Here is a 12,107-nt window from a genome sequence, read left to right on the forward strand (position 1 = left end):
CAGTTGGACTCTGTTTTAAAAGTGGTATGAGGAGGACAGCGTGACAGTTGGACTCTGTTTTAAAAGTGGTATGAGGAGGACAGCGTGACAGTTGGACTCTGTTTTAAAAAAGTGGTATGAGGAGGACAGCGTGACAGTTAGACTCTGTTTTAAAAAGTGGTATGAGGAGGACAGCGTGACAGCTGGACTCTGTTATAAAAAGTGGTATGAGGAGGACAGCGTGACAGTTGGACTCTGTTTTAAAAAGTGGTATGAGGAGGACAGCGTGACAGTTGGACTCTGTTTTAAAAAGTGGTATGAGGAGGACAGCGTGACAGTTGGACTCTGTTTTAAAAAAGTGGTATGAGGAGGACAGCGTGACAGTTGGACTCTGTTTTAAAAAGTGGTATGAGGAGGACAGCGTGACAGCTAGACTCTGTTTTAAAAAAGTGGTATGAGGAGGACAGCGTGACAGTTGGACTCTGTTTTAAAAAGTGGTATGAGGAGGACAGCGTGACAGTTGGACTCTGTTTTAAAAAGTGGTATGAGGAGGACAGTGTGACAGTTAGACTCTGTTTTAAAAAGTGGTATGAGGAGGACAGCGTGACAGCTAGACTCTGTTTTAAAAGCGGTATGAGGAGGACAGCGTGACAGTTAGACTCTGTTTTAAAAAAGTGGTATGAGGAGGACAGCGTGACAGTTGGACTCTGTTTTAAAAGTGGTATGAGGAGGACAGCGTGACAGTTAGACTCTGTTTTAAAAGTGGTATGAGGAGGACAGTGTGACAGTTAGACTCTGTTTTAAAAAAGTGGTATGAGGAGGACAGCGTGACAGTTGGACTCTGTTTTAAAAAAGTGGTATGAGGAGGACAGCGTGACAGTTGGACTCTGTTTTAAAAAAGTGGTATGAGGAGGACAGCGTGACAGTTGGACTCTGTTTTAAAAGTGGTATGAGGAGGACAGCGTGACAGTTAGACTCTGTTTTAAAAGTGGTATGAGGAGGACAGCGTGACAGTTAGACTCTGTTTTAAAAGTGGTATGAGGAGGACAGCGTGACAGCTGGACTCTGTTTTAAAAAAGTGGTATGAGGAGGACAGCGTGACAGTTGGACTCTGTTTTAAAAAAGTGGTATGAGGAGGACAGCGTGACAGTTGGACTCTGTTTTAAAAAAGTGGTATGAGGAGGACAGCGTGACAGTTGGACTCTGTTTTAAAAGTGGTATGAGGAGGACAGCGTGACAGTTGGACTCTGTTTTAAAAGTGGTATGAGGAGGACAGCGTGACAGCTGGACTCTGTTATAAAAAAGTGGTATGAGGAGGACAGCGTGACAGTTGGACTCTGTTTTAAAAGTGGAATGCGGAGGACAGCTGGACTCTGTTTTAAAAGTGGTATGAGTAGGACAGCGTGACAGTTGGACTCTGTTTTAAAAGTGGTATGAGGAGGACAGCGTGACAGTTAGACTCTGTTTTAAAAAAGTGGTATGAGGAGGACAGCGTGACAGTTGGACTCTGTTTTAAAAGTGGTATGAGGAGGACAGTGTGACAGTTAGACTCTGTATTAAAAGCGGTATGAGGAGGACAGCGTGACAGTTAGACTCTGTTTTAAAAAAGTGGTATGAGGAGGACAGCGTGACAGTTGGACTCTGTTTTAAAAGTGGTATGAGGAGGACAGTTGGACCGCTGTTCTGATGTGTCACACAGTGGTATAACGATAGTGTCAGCTAGTTAGTTATTTGGTGTCAATATGCAGTGTCTCCCAGTGTGTGTGTGTGTGTGTGTGTGTGTGTGTGTGTGTGTGTGTGTGTGTGTGTGTGTGTGTGTGTGTGTGTGTGTGTGTGTGTGTGTGTGTGTGTGTGTGTGTGTGTGTGTGTGTGTGTGTGTGTGTGTGTGTGTGTGTGTGTGCGCGCGTACCAGGACCACTCACCTTCTCCTGAACATCTCAGCGAAGATACAGCCCACACTCCACAAGTCAACTGGGGTGGCATAGCTGGACTGGAGCAACACCTCTGGGGCTCTGTACCACAACGTCACCACCTACACACACACAATCAGCACACGGAGTATACCAAACATTAGGAACACCTTCCTGATAATGAGTTGGAGAGGAAGAGAGGAGAGGAGTTGAGGAGTAAAGGAGGAGAGAAAGAGAGGATGAGAGGAGTTGAGGAGTAAAGGAGGAGCGAAAGAGAGGAGTAAAGGAGGAGAGAAAGAGAGGATGAGAGGAGTTGAGGAGTAAAGGAGGAGAGAAAGAGAGGAGGAGAGGAGTTGAGGAGTAAAGGAGGAGAGGAAGAGAGGAGTTGAGGAGTAAAGGAGGAGAGAAAGAGAGGAGTTGAGGAGTAAAGGAGGAGAGAAAGAGAGGATGAGAGGAGTAAAGGAGTAAAGGAGGAGAGAAAGAGAGGAGGAGAGGAGTTGAAGAGAGGAAGAGAGGAGTTGGGGAGTAAAGGAGGAGAGGAAGAGAGGAGTTGAGGAGTAAAGGAGGAGAGAAAGAGAGGAGTTGAGGAGTAAAGGAGGAGAGAAAGAGAGGAAGAGAGGAGTTGAGGAGTAAAGGAGGAGAGAAAGAGAGGACGAGAGGAGTTGAGGAGTAAAGGAGGAGAGAAAGAGAGGAGTAAAGGAGGAGAGAAAGAGAGGAGGAGAGGAGTTGAAGAGTAAAGGAGGAGAGAAAGAGAGGAGGAGAGGAGTTGAGGAGTAAAGGAGGAGAGGAAGAGAGGAGTTGAGGACTAAAGGAGGAGAGAAAGAGAGGAGGAGAGGAGTAAAGGAGGAGAGAAAGAGAGGAGGAGAGGAGTTGAGGAGTAAAGGAGGAGAGAAAGAGAGGAGGAGAGGAGTTGAGGAGTAAAGGAGGAGAGAAAGAGAGGAGTAAAGGAGGAGAGAAAGAGAGGAGAGGAGTTGAGGAGTAAAGGAGGAGAGAAAGAGAGGAGGAGAGGATTTGAGGAGTAAAGGAGGAGAGAAAGAGAGGAAGAGAGGAGCTGAGGAGTAAAGGAGGAGAGAGAGGAGGAGAGGAGTTGAGAGTAAAGGAGGAGAGAAAGAGAGGAAGAGAGGAGTTGAGGAGTAAAGGAGGAGAGAAAGAGAGGAGGAGAGGAGTAAAGGAGGAGAGAAAGAGAGGAAGAGAGGAGAAGGAGTAAAGGAGGAGAGAAAGAGAGGAGGAGAGGAGTTGAGGAGTAAAGGAGGAGAGGAAGAGAGGAGTTGAGGAGTAAAGGAGGAGAGAAAGAGAGGAGGAGAGGGGTAAAGGAGAAGAGAAAGAGAGGATGAGAGGAGTAAAGGAGGAGAGAAAGAGAGGAGGAGAGGAGTAAAGGAGGAGAGAAAGAGAGGAGTAAAGGAGGAGAGAAAGCGAGGAGGAGAGGAGTTGAGGAGTAAAGGAGGAGAAGAAGAGAGGAGTTGAGGAGTGAAGGAGGAGAGAAAGAGAGGAGGAGAGGAGTAAAGGAGGAGAGAAAGAGAGGAGGAGAGGAGTTGAGGAGTAAAGGAGGAGAGAAAGAGAGGAGGAGAGCAGTAAAGGAGGAGAGAAAGAGAGGAAGAGAGGAGTTGAGGAGTAAAGGAGGAGAGAAAGAGAGGAGGAGAGGAGTAAAGGAGGAGAGAAAGAGACAAAGAGAGGAGGAGAGGAGTTGAGGAGTAAAGGAGGAGAGAAAGAGAGGAGGAGAGGAGTTGAGGAGTAAAGGAGGAGAGAAAGAGAGGAGGAGAGTAGTTGAGGTGTAAAGGAGGAGAGAAAGAGAGGAGGAGAGGAGTAAAGGAGGAGAGAAAGAGAGGAGGAGAGGAGTTGAGGAGTAAAGGAGGAGAGAAAGAGAGGAGGAGAGCAGTAAAGGAGGAGAGAAAGAGAGGAAGAGAGGAGTTGAGGAGTAAAGGAGGAGAGAAAGAGAGGAGGAGAGGAGTAAAGGAGGAGAGAAAGAGACAAAGAGAGGAGGAGAGGAGTTGAGGAGTAAAGGAGGAGAGAAAGAGAGGAGGAGAGGAGTTGAGGAGTAAAGGAGGAGAGAAAGAGAGGAGGAGAGGAGTAAAGGAGGAGAGAAAGAGAGGAGGAGAGGAGTTGAGGAGTAAAGGAGGAGAGAAAGAGAGGAGGAGAGGAGTAAAGGAGGAGAGAAAGAGAGGAGGAGAGGAGTAAAAGAGGAGAGAAAGAGAGGAGTTGAGGAGCAAAGGAGGAAAGAAAGAGAGGCTGAGACTAGAGCACTCCTAATACCTGAGACACATTCCTCCTTTCACCCTCACAGTCCTCTCTCTCTAAGTGTTTTACCTGAGAACGCCACAGACATGTACACACACACACTGTTAGTAGGCTGGCTCTCTCTCTCTCTCTCTCTCTCTGTCTCTGTCACACACACACACACACACACACACACACACACACACACACACACACACACACACACACACACACACACACACACACACACACACACACACACACACACACACACACACACACACGCCCACACTGTTTGTAAGCTGGCTCACACACACACACACACACACACACACACACACACACACACACACACACACACACACACACACACACACACACACACACACACACACACACACACACACACACACACACACACAGAAGGGCTAACGTTTCTGTGTCCCTGTCTCAGGGTTACATAAGGTATGACATCATATCTGGCAGGGCAGGTCTCTGGGAGCGCTCCTGTTTTGGTATGCCCAGATCACACAGTGTTTCCATAGTGAGCCATCAGGAAACTCAGTACTGGTCCCTGTGTGTGTGTGTGTGTGTGTGTGTGTGTGTGTGTGTGTGTGTGTGTGTGTGTGTGTGTGTGTGTGTGTGTGTGTGTGTGTGTGTGTGTGTGTGTGTCCATTACAACTAGATCCTCTGCTATCACAGGATTAACACAACTTTATCATGCAGCTGTCATACTCAAACAAACCCCAGTACAACTCTTGGCTCTTAGAATAATGTTACTAAATTGTATTTATATTGCGTTCCCCCCACAGACATCAGGTTTGAAAGTGCTTTGCAGTGCTTTGGGAGGAAGTGTGGAACACCTCTTGCACTACTTGCTATGTAGTAGCAACCAACTAGGAAATAAGCAGGCAGGCAGCCATTTTGTGCCAGAGCTGCTCCCCACACGTCTCCCAATTTCTAACCCTGTGCTTGTACTCTGCTGGGACCTGTGTCGACTGACTGTTAGCCCACAGGAAAAGCAGCATTGTTAACAGCTACAGTAGGGAAAGCCTCCAGACAAAACTCAGTGACCCCTCACCAGAACGTGGACTGCTTCCAGGTGCTTTCCCCTCTCCAGTTTTTCCTACGGCGGTCGTTTGGCCCGAGGCCCCAGCAGCCGCTGCTCTCTCTCTCTGATTATCGAAGTGTCAGCAAAGACCAATGTTTGTAAGCAAAGGCAGAAATGGGGTCCTTGGGATTAGTACCCAAATGCCTTGCATGTTTGTCCAACACAGTGAGAATGATGAACTCTGAACAATGCTGAACAGCTGAGCTTGCCCCGCGGTTTGGTACACCAGTTACTACGAGGTTGTATGTTCAACTTTGGCCTTGCTAATGTGGACTGTACCTTTGGGACGATGAACGTCACTTCAGATAATTGGGTCAAATAATATGGTCACTCAGTTAGGTTTGGTAGATTATTTCTGGTTTATAGACTTTTCTGGCTCCTAGTCTGAGTGGAAATCCTACATAGCTTTTAGTTATTCAGTTATCTACCAAACTAGCATTAGGTATTTGGAAGAGAGTTCACTGGTGTTGGTGTGTGAAGAGAGAGAGTTCACTGGTGTTGGTGTGTGAAGAGAGAGTTCATTGGTGTTGGTGTGTGAAGAGAGAGAGTTCATTGGTGTTGGTAGGTGAAGAGAGAGTTCACTGGTGTAGGTGTGTGAAGAGAGAGAGTTCACTGGTGTTGGTGTGTGAAGAGAGAGTTCATTGGTGTTGGTATGTGAAGAGAGAGTTCACTGGTGTTGGTGTGTGAAGAGAGAGAGTTCACTGGTGTTGGTGTGTGAAGAGAGAGAGTTCATTGGTGTTGGTGTGTGAAGAGAGAGAGTTCACTGGTGTTGGTGTGTGAAGTGAAACAGAGTTCACTGGTGTTGGTCTGTGAAGAGAGAGAGAGTTCACTGGTGTTGGTGTGTGAAGAGAGAGAGTTCGCTGGTGTTGGTGGGTGAAGAGACAGAGTTCACTGGTGTTGGTGTGTGAAGGGAGACAGAGTTCACTGGTGTTGGTCTGTGAAGAGAGAGAGAATTCACCGGTGTTGGTGTGTGAAGAGAGAGAGTTCACTGGTGTTGGCGTGTGAAGTGAGACAGAGTTCACTGGTGTTGGTCTGTGAAGAGAGAGAGTTCACTGGTGTTGGTGTGTGAAGAGAGAGAGTTCACTGGTGTTGGTGTGTGAAGAGAGAGAGTTCAATGGTGTTGGTGTGTGAAGAGAGAGAGAGTTCACTGGTCTTGGTGTGTGAAGAGAGAGAGTTCACTAGTGTTGGTGTGTGAAGAGAGAGAGTTCACTGGTGTTGGTGTGTGAAGAGAGAGAGTTCACTGGTGTTGGTGTGTGAAGGGAGACAGAGTTCACTGGTGTTGGTGTGTGAAGAGAGAGAGTTCACTGGTGTTGGAATGTGAAGGGAGACAGAGTTCACTGGTGTTGGTGTGTGAAGAGAGAGAGTTCACTGGTGTTGGTGTGTGAAGAGAGAGAGTTCACTGGTGTTGGTGTGTGAAGGGAGACAGAGTTCACTGGTGTTGGTGTGTGAAGAGAGAGAGTTCACTGGTGTTGGTGTGTGAAGGGAGACAGAGTTCACTGGTGTTGGTGTGTGAAGAGAGAGAGTTCACTGGTGTTGGAATGTGAAGGGAGACAGAGTTCACTGGTGTTGGTGTGTGAAGAGAGAGAGTTCACTGGTGTTGGTCTGTGAAGAGAGAGAGTTCACTGGTGTTGGTGTGTGAAGAGAGAGAGAGTTCACTGGTGTTGGTGTGTGAAGAGAGAGAGTTCACTAGTGTTGGTGTGTGAAGAGAGAGAGTTCACTGGTGTTGGTGTGTGAAGAGAGAGAGTTCACTGGTGTTGGTGTGTGAAGGGAGAGAGAGTTCACTGGTGTTGGTGTGTGAAGCGAGATAGTTCACTAGTGTTGGTGTGTGAAGAGAGAGAGTTCACTGGTGTTGGTGTGTGAAGAGAGAGAGTTCACTGGTGTTGGTGTGTGAAGGGAGACAGAGTTCACTGGTGTTGGTGTGTGAAGAGAGAGAGTTCACTGGTGTTGGTGTGTGAATGGAGACAGAGTTCACTGGTGTTGGTGTGTGAAGAGAGAGAGTTCACTGGTGTTGGTGTGTGAAGAGAGACAGAGTTCACTGGTGTTGGTGTGTGAAGTGAGACAGAGTTCACTGGTGTTGGTCTGTGAAGAGAGAGAGTTCACTGGTGTTGGTGTGTGAAGAGAGAGAGTTCACTGGTGTTGGTGTGTGAAGGGAGACAGAGTTCACTGGTGTTGGTGTGTGAAGAGAGAGAGTTCACTGGTGTTGGTGTGTGAAGGGAGACAGAGTTCACTGGTGTTGGTGTGTGAAGAGAGAGAGTTCACTGGTGTTGGTGTGTGAATGGAGACAGAGTTCACTGGTGTTGGTGTGTGAAGAGAGAGAGTTCACTGGTGTTGGTGTGTGAAGAGAGACAGAGTTCACTGGTGTTGGTGTGTGAAGTGAGACAGAGTTCACTGGTGTTGGTCTGTGAAGAGAGAGAGTTCACTGGTGTTGGTGTGTGAAGAGAGAGAGTTCACTGGTGTTGGTGTGTGAAGAGAGAGAGTTCACTGGTGTTGGTGTGTGAAGGGAGACAGAGTTCACTGGTGTTGGTGTGTGAAGAGAGAGAGTTCACTGGTGTTGGTGTGTGAAGGGAGACAGAGTTCACTGGTGTTGGTGTGTGAAGAGAGAGAGTTCACTGGTGTTGGTGTGTGAATGGAGACAGAGTTCACTGGTGTTGGTGTGTGAAGCGAGAGAGCTCACTGGTGTTGGTGTGTGAAGGGAGACAGAGTTCACTGGTGTTGGTGTGTGAAGAGAGACAGAGTTCACTGGTGTTGGTCTGTGAAGAGAGAGAGAGTTCACTGGTGTTGGTGTGTGAAGGGAGACAGAGTTCACTGGTGTTGGTGTGTGACGACAGAGAGTTCACTGGTGTTGGTGTGTCAAGGGAGACAGAGTTCACTGGTGTTGGTGTGTGAAGAGAGCGAGTTCACTGGTGTTGGTGTGTGAAGAGAGAGAGTTCACTGGTGTTGGTGTGTGAAGAGAGACAGAGTTCACTGGTGTTGGTGTGTGAAGAGAGAGAGAGTTCACTGGTGTTGGTGTGTGAAGAGAGAGAGTTCACTGGTGTTGTTGTGTGAAGAGAGAGACTTCACTGGTGTTGGTGTGTGAAGAGAGAGAGAGTTCACTGGTGTTGGTGTGTGAAGAGAGAGAGTTCACTGGTGTTGTTGTGTGAAGAGAGACAGTTCACTGGTGTTGGTGTGTGAAGGGAGACAGAGTTCACTGGTGTTGGTGTGTGAAGAGAGCGAGTTCACTGGTGTTGGTGTGTGAAGAGAGAGAGTTCACTGGTGTTGGTGTGTGAAGAGAGACAGAGTTCACTGGTGTTGGTGTGTGAAGAGAGAGAGAGTTCACTGGTGTTGGTGTGTGAAGAGAGAGAGTTCACTGGTGTTGTTGTGTGAAGAGAGAGACTTCACTGGTGTTGGTGTGTGAAGAGAGAGAGAGTTCACTGGTGTTGGTGTGTGAAGAGAGAGAGTTCACTGGTGTTGTTGTGTGAAGAGAGACAGTTCACTGGTGTTGGTGTGTGAAGGGAGACAGACTTCACTGGTGTTGGTGTGTGAAGAGAGAGAGTTCACTGGTGTTGGTGTGTGAAGAGAGACAGTTCACTGGTGTTGGTGTGTGAAGGGAGACAGACTTCACTCGTGTTGGTGTGTGAAGAGAGAGAGAGTTCACTGGTGTTGGTGTGTGAAGAGAGAGAGAGTTCACTGGTGTTGGTGTGTGAAGAGAGAGAGTTCACTGGTGTTGGTGTGTGAAGAGAGAGAGTTCACTGGTGTTGGTGTGTGAAGAGAGAGAGTTCACTGGTGTTGGTGTGTGAAGTGAGACAGAGTTCACTGGTGTTGGTCTGTGAAGAGAGAGAGAGTTCACTGGTGTTGGTGTGTGAAGGGAGAGAGTTCACTGGTGTTGTTGTGTGAAGAGAGAGAGTTCACTGGTGTTGGTGTGTGAAGAGAGAGAGAGTTCACTGGTGTTGGTGTGTGAAGAGAGAGAGTTCACTGGTGTTGTTGTGTGAAGAGAGACAGTTCACTGGTGTTGGTGTGTGAAGGGAGACAGACTTCACTGGTGTTGGTGTGTGAAGAGAGAGAGTTCACTGGTGTTGGTCTGTGAAGAGAGAGAGAGTTCACTGGTGTTGGTGTGTGAAGAGAGAGAGTTCACTGGTGTTGGTGTGTGAAGAGAGAGAGTTCACTGGTGTTGGTCTGTGAAGAGAGAGAGTTCACTGGTGTTGGTGTGTGAAGAGAGAGAGAGTTCACTGGTGTTGGTGTGTGAAGAGAGAGAGTTCACTAGTGTTGGTGTGTGAAGAGAGAGAGTTCACTGGTGTTGGTGTGTGAAGAGAGAGAGTTCACTGGTGTTGGTGTGTGAAGGGAGAGAGAGTTCACTGGTGTTGGTGTGTGAAGCGAGATAGTTCACTAGTGTTGGTGTTTGAAGAGAGAGAGTTCACTGGTGTTGGTGTGTGAAGAGAGAGAGTTCACTGGTGTTGGTGTGTGAAGGGAGACAGAGTTCACTGGTGTTGGTGTGTGAAGAGAGAGAGTTCACTGGTGTTGGTGTGTGAAGGGAGACAGAGTTCACTGGTGTTGGTGTGTGAAGAGAGAGAGTTCACTGGTGTTGGAATGTGAAGGGAGACAGAGTTCACTGGTGTTGGTGTTTGAAGAGAGAGAGTTCACTGGTGTTGGTGTGTGAAGAGAGAGAGTTCACTGGTGTTGGTGTGTGAAGTGAGACAGAGTTCACTGGTGTTGGTCTGTGAAGAGAGAGAGAGTTCACTGGTGTTGGTGTGTGAAGAGACAGAGTTCACTGGTGTTGGTGTGTGAAGTGAGAGAGTTCACTGGTGTTGGTGTGTGAAGGGAGAGAGAGTTCACTGGTGTTGGTGTGTGAAGGGAGAGAGAGTTCACTGGTGTTGGTGTGTGAAGCGAGATAGTTCACTAGTGTTGGTGTGTGAAGAGAGAGAGTTCACTGGTGTTGGTGTGTGAAGGGAGACAGAGTTCACTGGTGTTGGTGTGTGAAGAGAGAGAGAGTTCACTGGTGTTGGTGTGTGAAGAGAGACAGAGTTCACTGGTGTTGGTGTGTGAAGAGACAGAGTTCACTGGTGTTGGTGTGTGAAGTGAGACAGAGTTCACTGGTGTTGGTCTGTGAAGAGAGAGAGAGTTCACTGGTGTTGGTAGGTGAAGAGAGAGAGTTCACTGGTGTTGGTGTGTGAAGAGAGAGAGTTCACTGGTGTTGGTGTGTGAAGAGAGAGAGTTCACTGGTGTTGGTCTGTGAAGAGAGAGAGTTCACTGGTGTTGGTGTGTGAAGAGAGAGAGAGTTCACTGGTGTTGGTGTGTGAAGACCTCTTTCTCCCCTCTCTCTCCAGATGAACTCTCGCGTCTTGTGACGGCCGGCCGCCCAACAACCTGCCCACTTGACCCTATCCCCTCCTCTCTTCTCCAGACCATTTCCGGAGACCTTCTCCCCTACCTCACCTCGCTCATCAACGCATCCTTGACCGCTGGCTACGTCCCTTCCGTCTTCAAGAGAGCGAGAGTTGCACCCCTTCTGAAAAAACCTACACTCGATCCCTCCGATGTCAACAACTACAGGCCAGTATCCCTTCTTTCCTTTCTCTCCAAAACTCTTGAACGCGCCGTGCTTGGCCAGCTCTCTTGCTATCTCTCTCAGAATGACCTTCTTGATCCTAATCAGTCAGGTTTCAAGACTGGGCATTCAACTGAGACTGCTCTTCTCTGTGTCACGGAGGCTCTCCGCACTGCTAAAGCTAACTCTCTCTCCTCTGCTCTCATCCTTCTAGACCTATCTGCTGCCTTTGATACCGTGAACCATCAGATCCTCCTCTCCACCCTCTCCGAGCTGGGCATCTCCGGCACCGCGCACGCTTGGATTGCGTCCTACCTGACAGGTCGCTCCTACCAGGTGGCGTGGCGAGAATCTGTCTCCGCACCACGTGCTCTCACCACTGGTGTCCCCCAGGGCTCTGTTCTTGGCCCACTCCTATTCTCGCTATACACCAAGTCACTTGGCTCTGTCATATCCTCACATGGTCTCTCATATCATTGCTATGCAGACGACACACAATTAATCTTCTCCTTTCCCCCTTCTGACAACCAGGTGGCGAATCGCATCTCTGCATGTCTGGCAGACATATCAGTGTGGATGACGGATCACCACCTCAAGCTGAACCTCGGCAAGACGGAGCTGCTCTTCCTCCCGGGGAAGGACTGCCCGTTCCATGATCTCGCCATCACGGTTGACAACTCCCTTGTGTCCTCCTCCCAGAGTGCTAAGAGCCTTGGCGTGACCCTGGACAACACCCTGTCGTTCTCCACCAACATCAAGGCGGTGACCCGATCCTGTAGGTTCATGCTCTACAACATTCGCAGAGTACGACCCTGCCTCACACAGGAAGCGGCGCAGGTCCTAATCCAGGCACTTGTCATCTCCCGTCTGAATTACTGCAACTCGCTGTTGGCTGGGCTCCCTGCCTGTGCCATTAAACCCCTACAACTCATCCAGAACGCCGCAGCCCGTCTGGTGTTCAACCTTCCCAAGTTCTCTCACGTCACCCCGCTCCTCCGCTCTCTCCACTGGCTTCCAGTCGAAGCTCGCATCCGCTACAAGACCATGGTGCTTGCCTACGGAGCTGTGAGGGGAACGGCACCTCCGTACCTTCAGGCTCTGATCAGGCCCTACACCCAAACAAGGGCACTCCGTTCATCCACCTCTGGCCTGCTCGCCTCCCTACCTCTGAGGAAGCACAGTTCCCGCTCAGCCCAGTCAAAACTGTTCGCTGCTCTGGCACCCCAATGGTGGAACAAGCTCCCTCACGACGCCAGGACAGCGGAGTCAATCACCACCTTCCGGAGACACCTGAAACCCCACCTCTTCAAGGAATACCTGGGATAGGATAAAGTAATCCTTCTAACCCCCCTTAAAAGATTTAGATGCACTA

The 12,107-nt window shown here is 48.9% G+C and overlaps 1 protein-coding gene across 2 annotated transcripts in view; it reads right to left on the reverse strand.

The window, feature by feature from the left end:
- The window catches only part of cdk6 (cyclin dependent kinase 6), a 166,056-nt gene that overhangs the window by 95,324 nt on the left and 58,625 nt on the right, over positions 1-12,107 (reverse strand). For both annotated transcript variants that reach the window (NM_001146617.1, XM_045693645.1), the window contains one exon: positions 1,902-2,011. In NM_001146617.1, coding sequence (NP_001140089.1) covers positions 1,902-2,011 — 110 coding nt within the window. The remainder of the gene's footprint in view (positions 1-1,901; positions 2,012-12,107) is intronic.

This window comes from Salmo salar, chromosome ssa14 (assembly GCF_905237065.1).
Source record: "Salmo salar chromosome ssa14, Ssal_v3.1, whole genome shotgun sequence".
In the NCBI taxonomy this organism is placed as follows: Eukaryota; Metazoa; Chordata; class Actinopteri; order Salmoniformes; family Salmonidae; genus Salmo; species Salmo salar.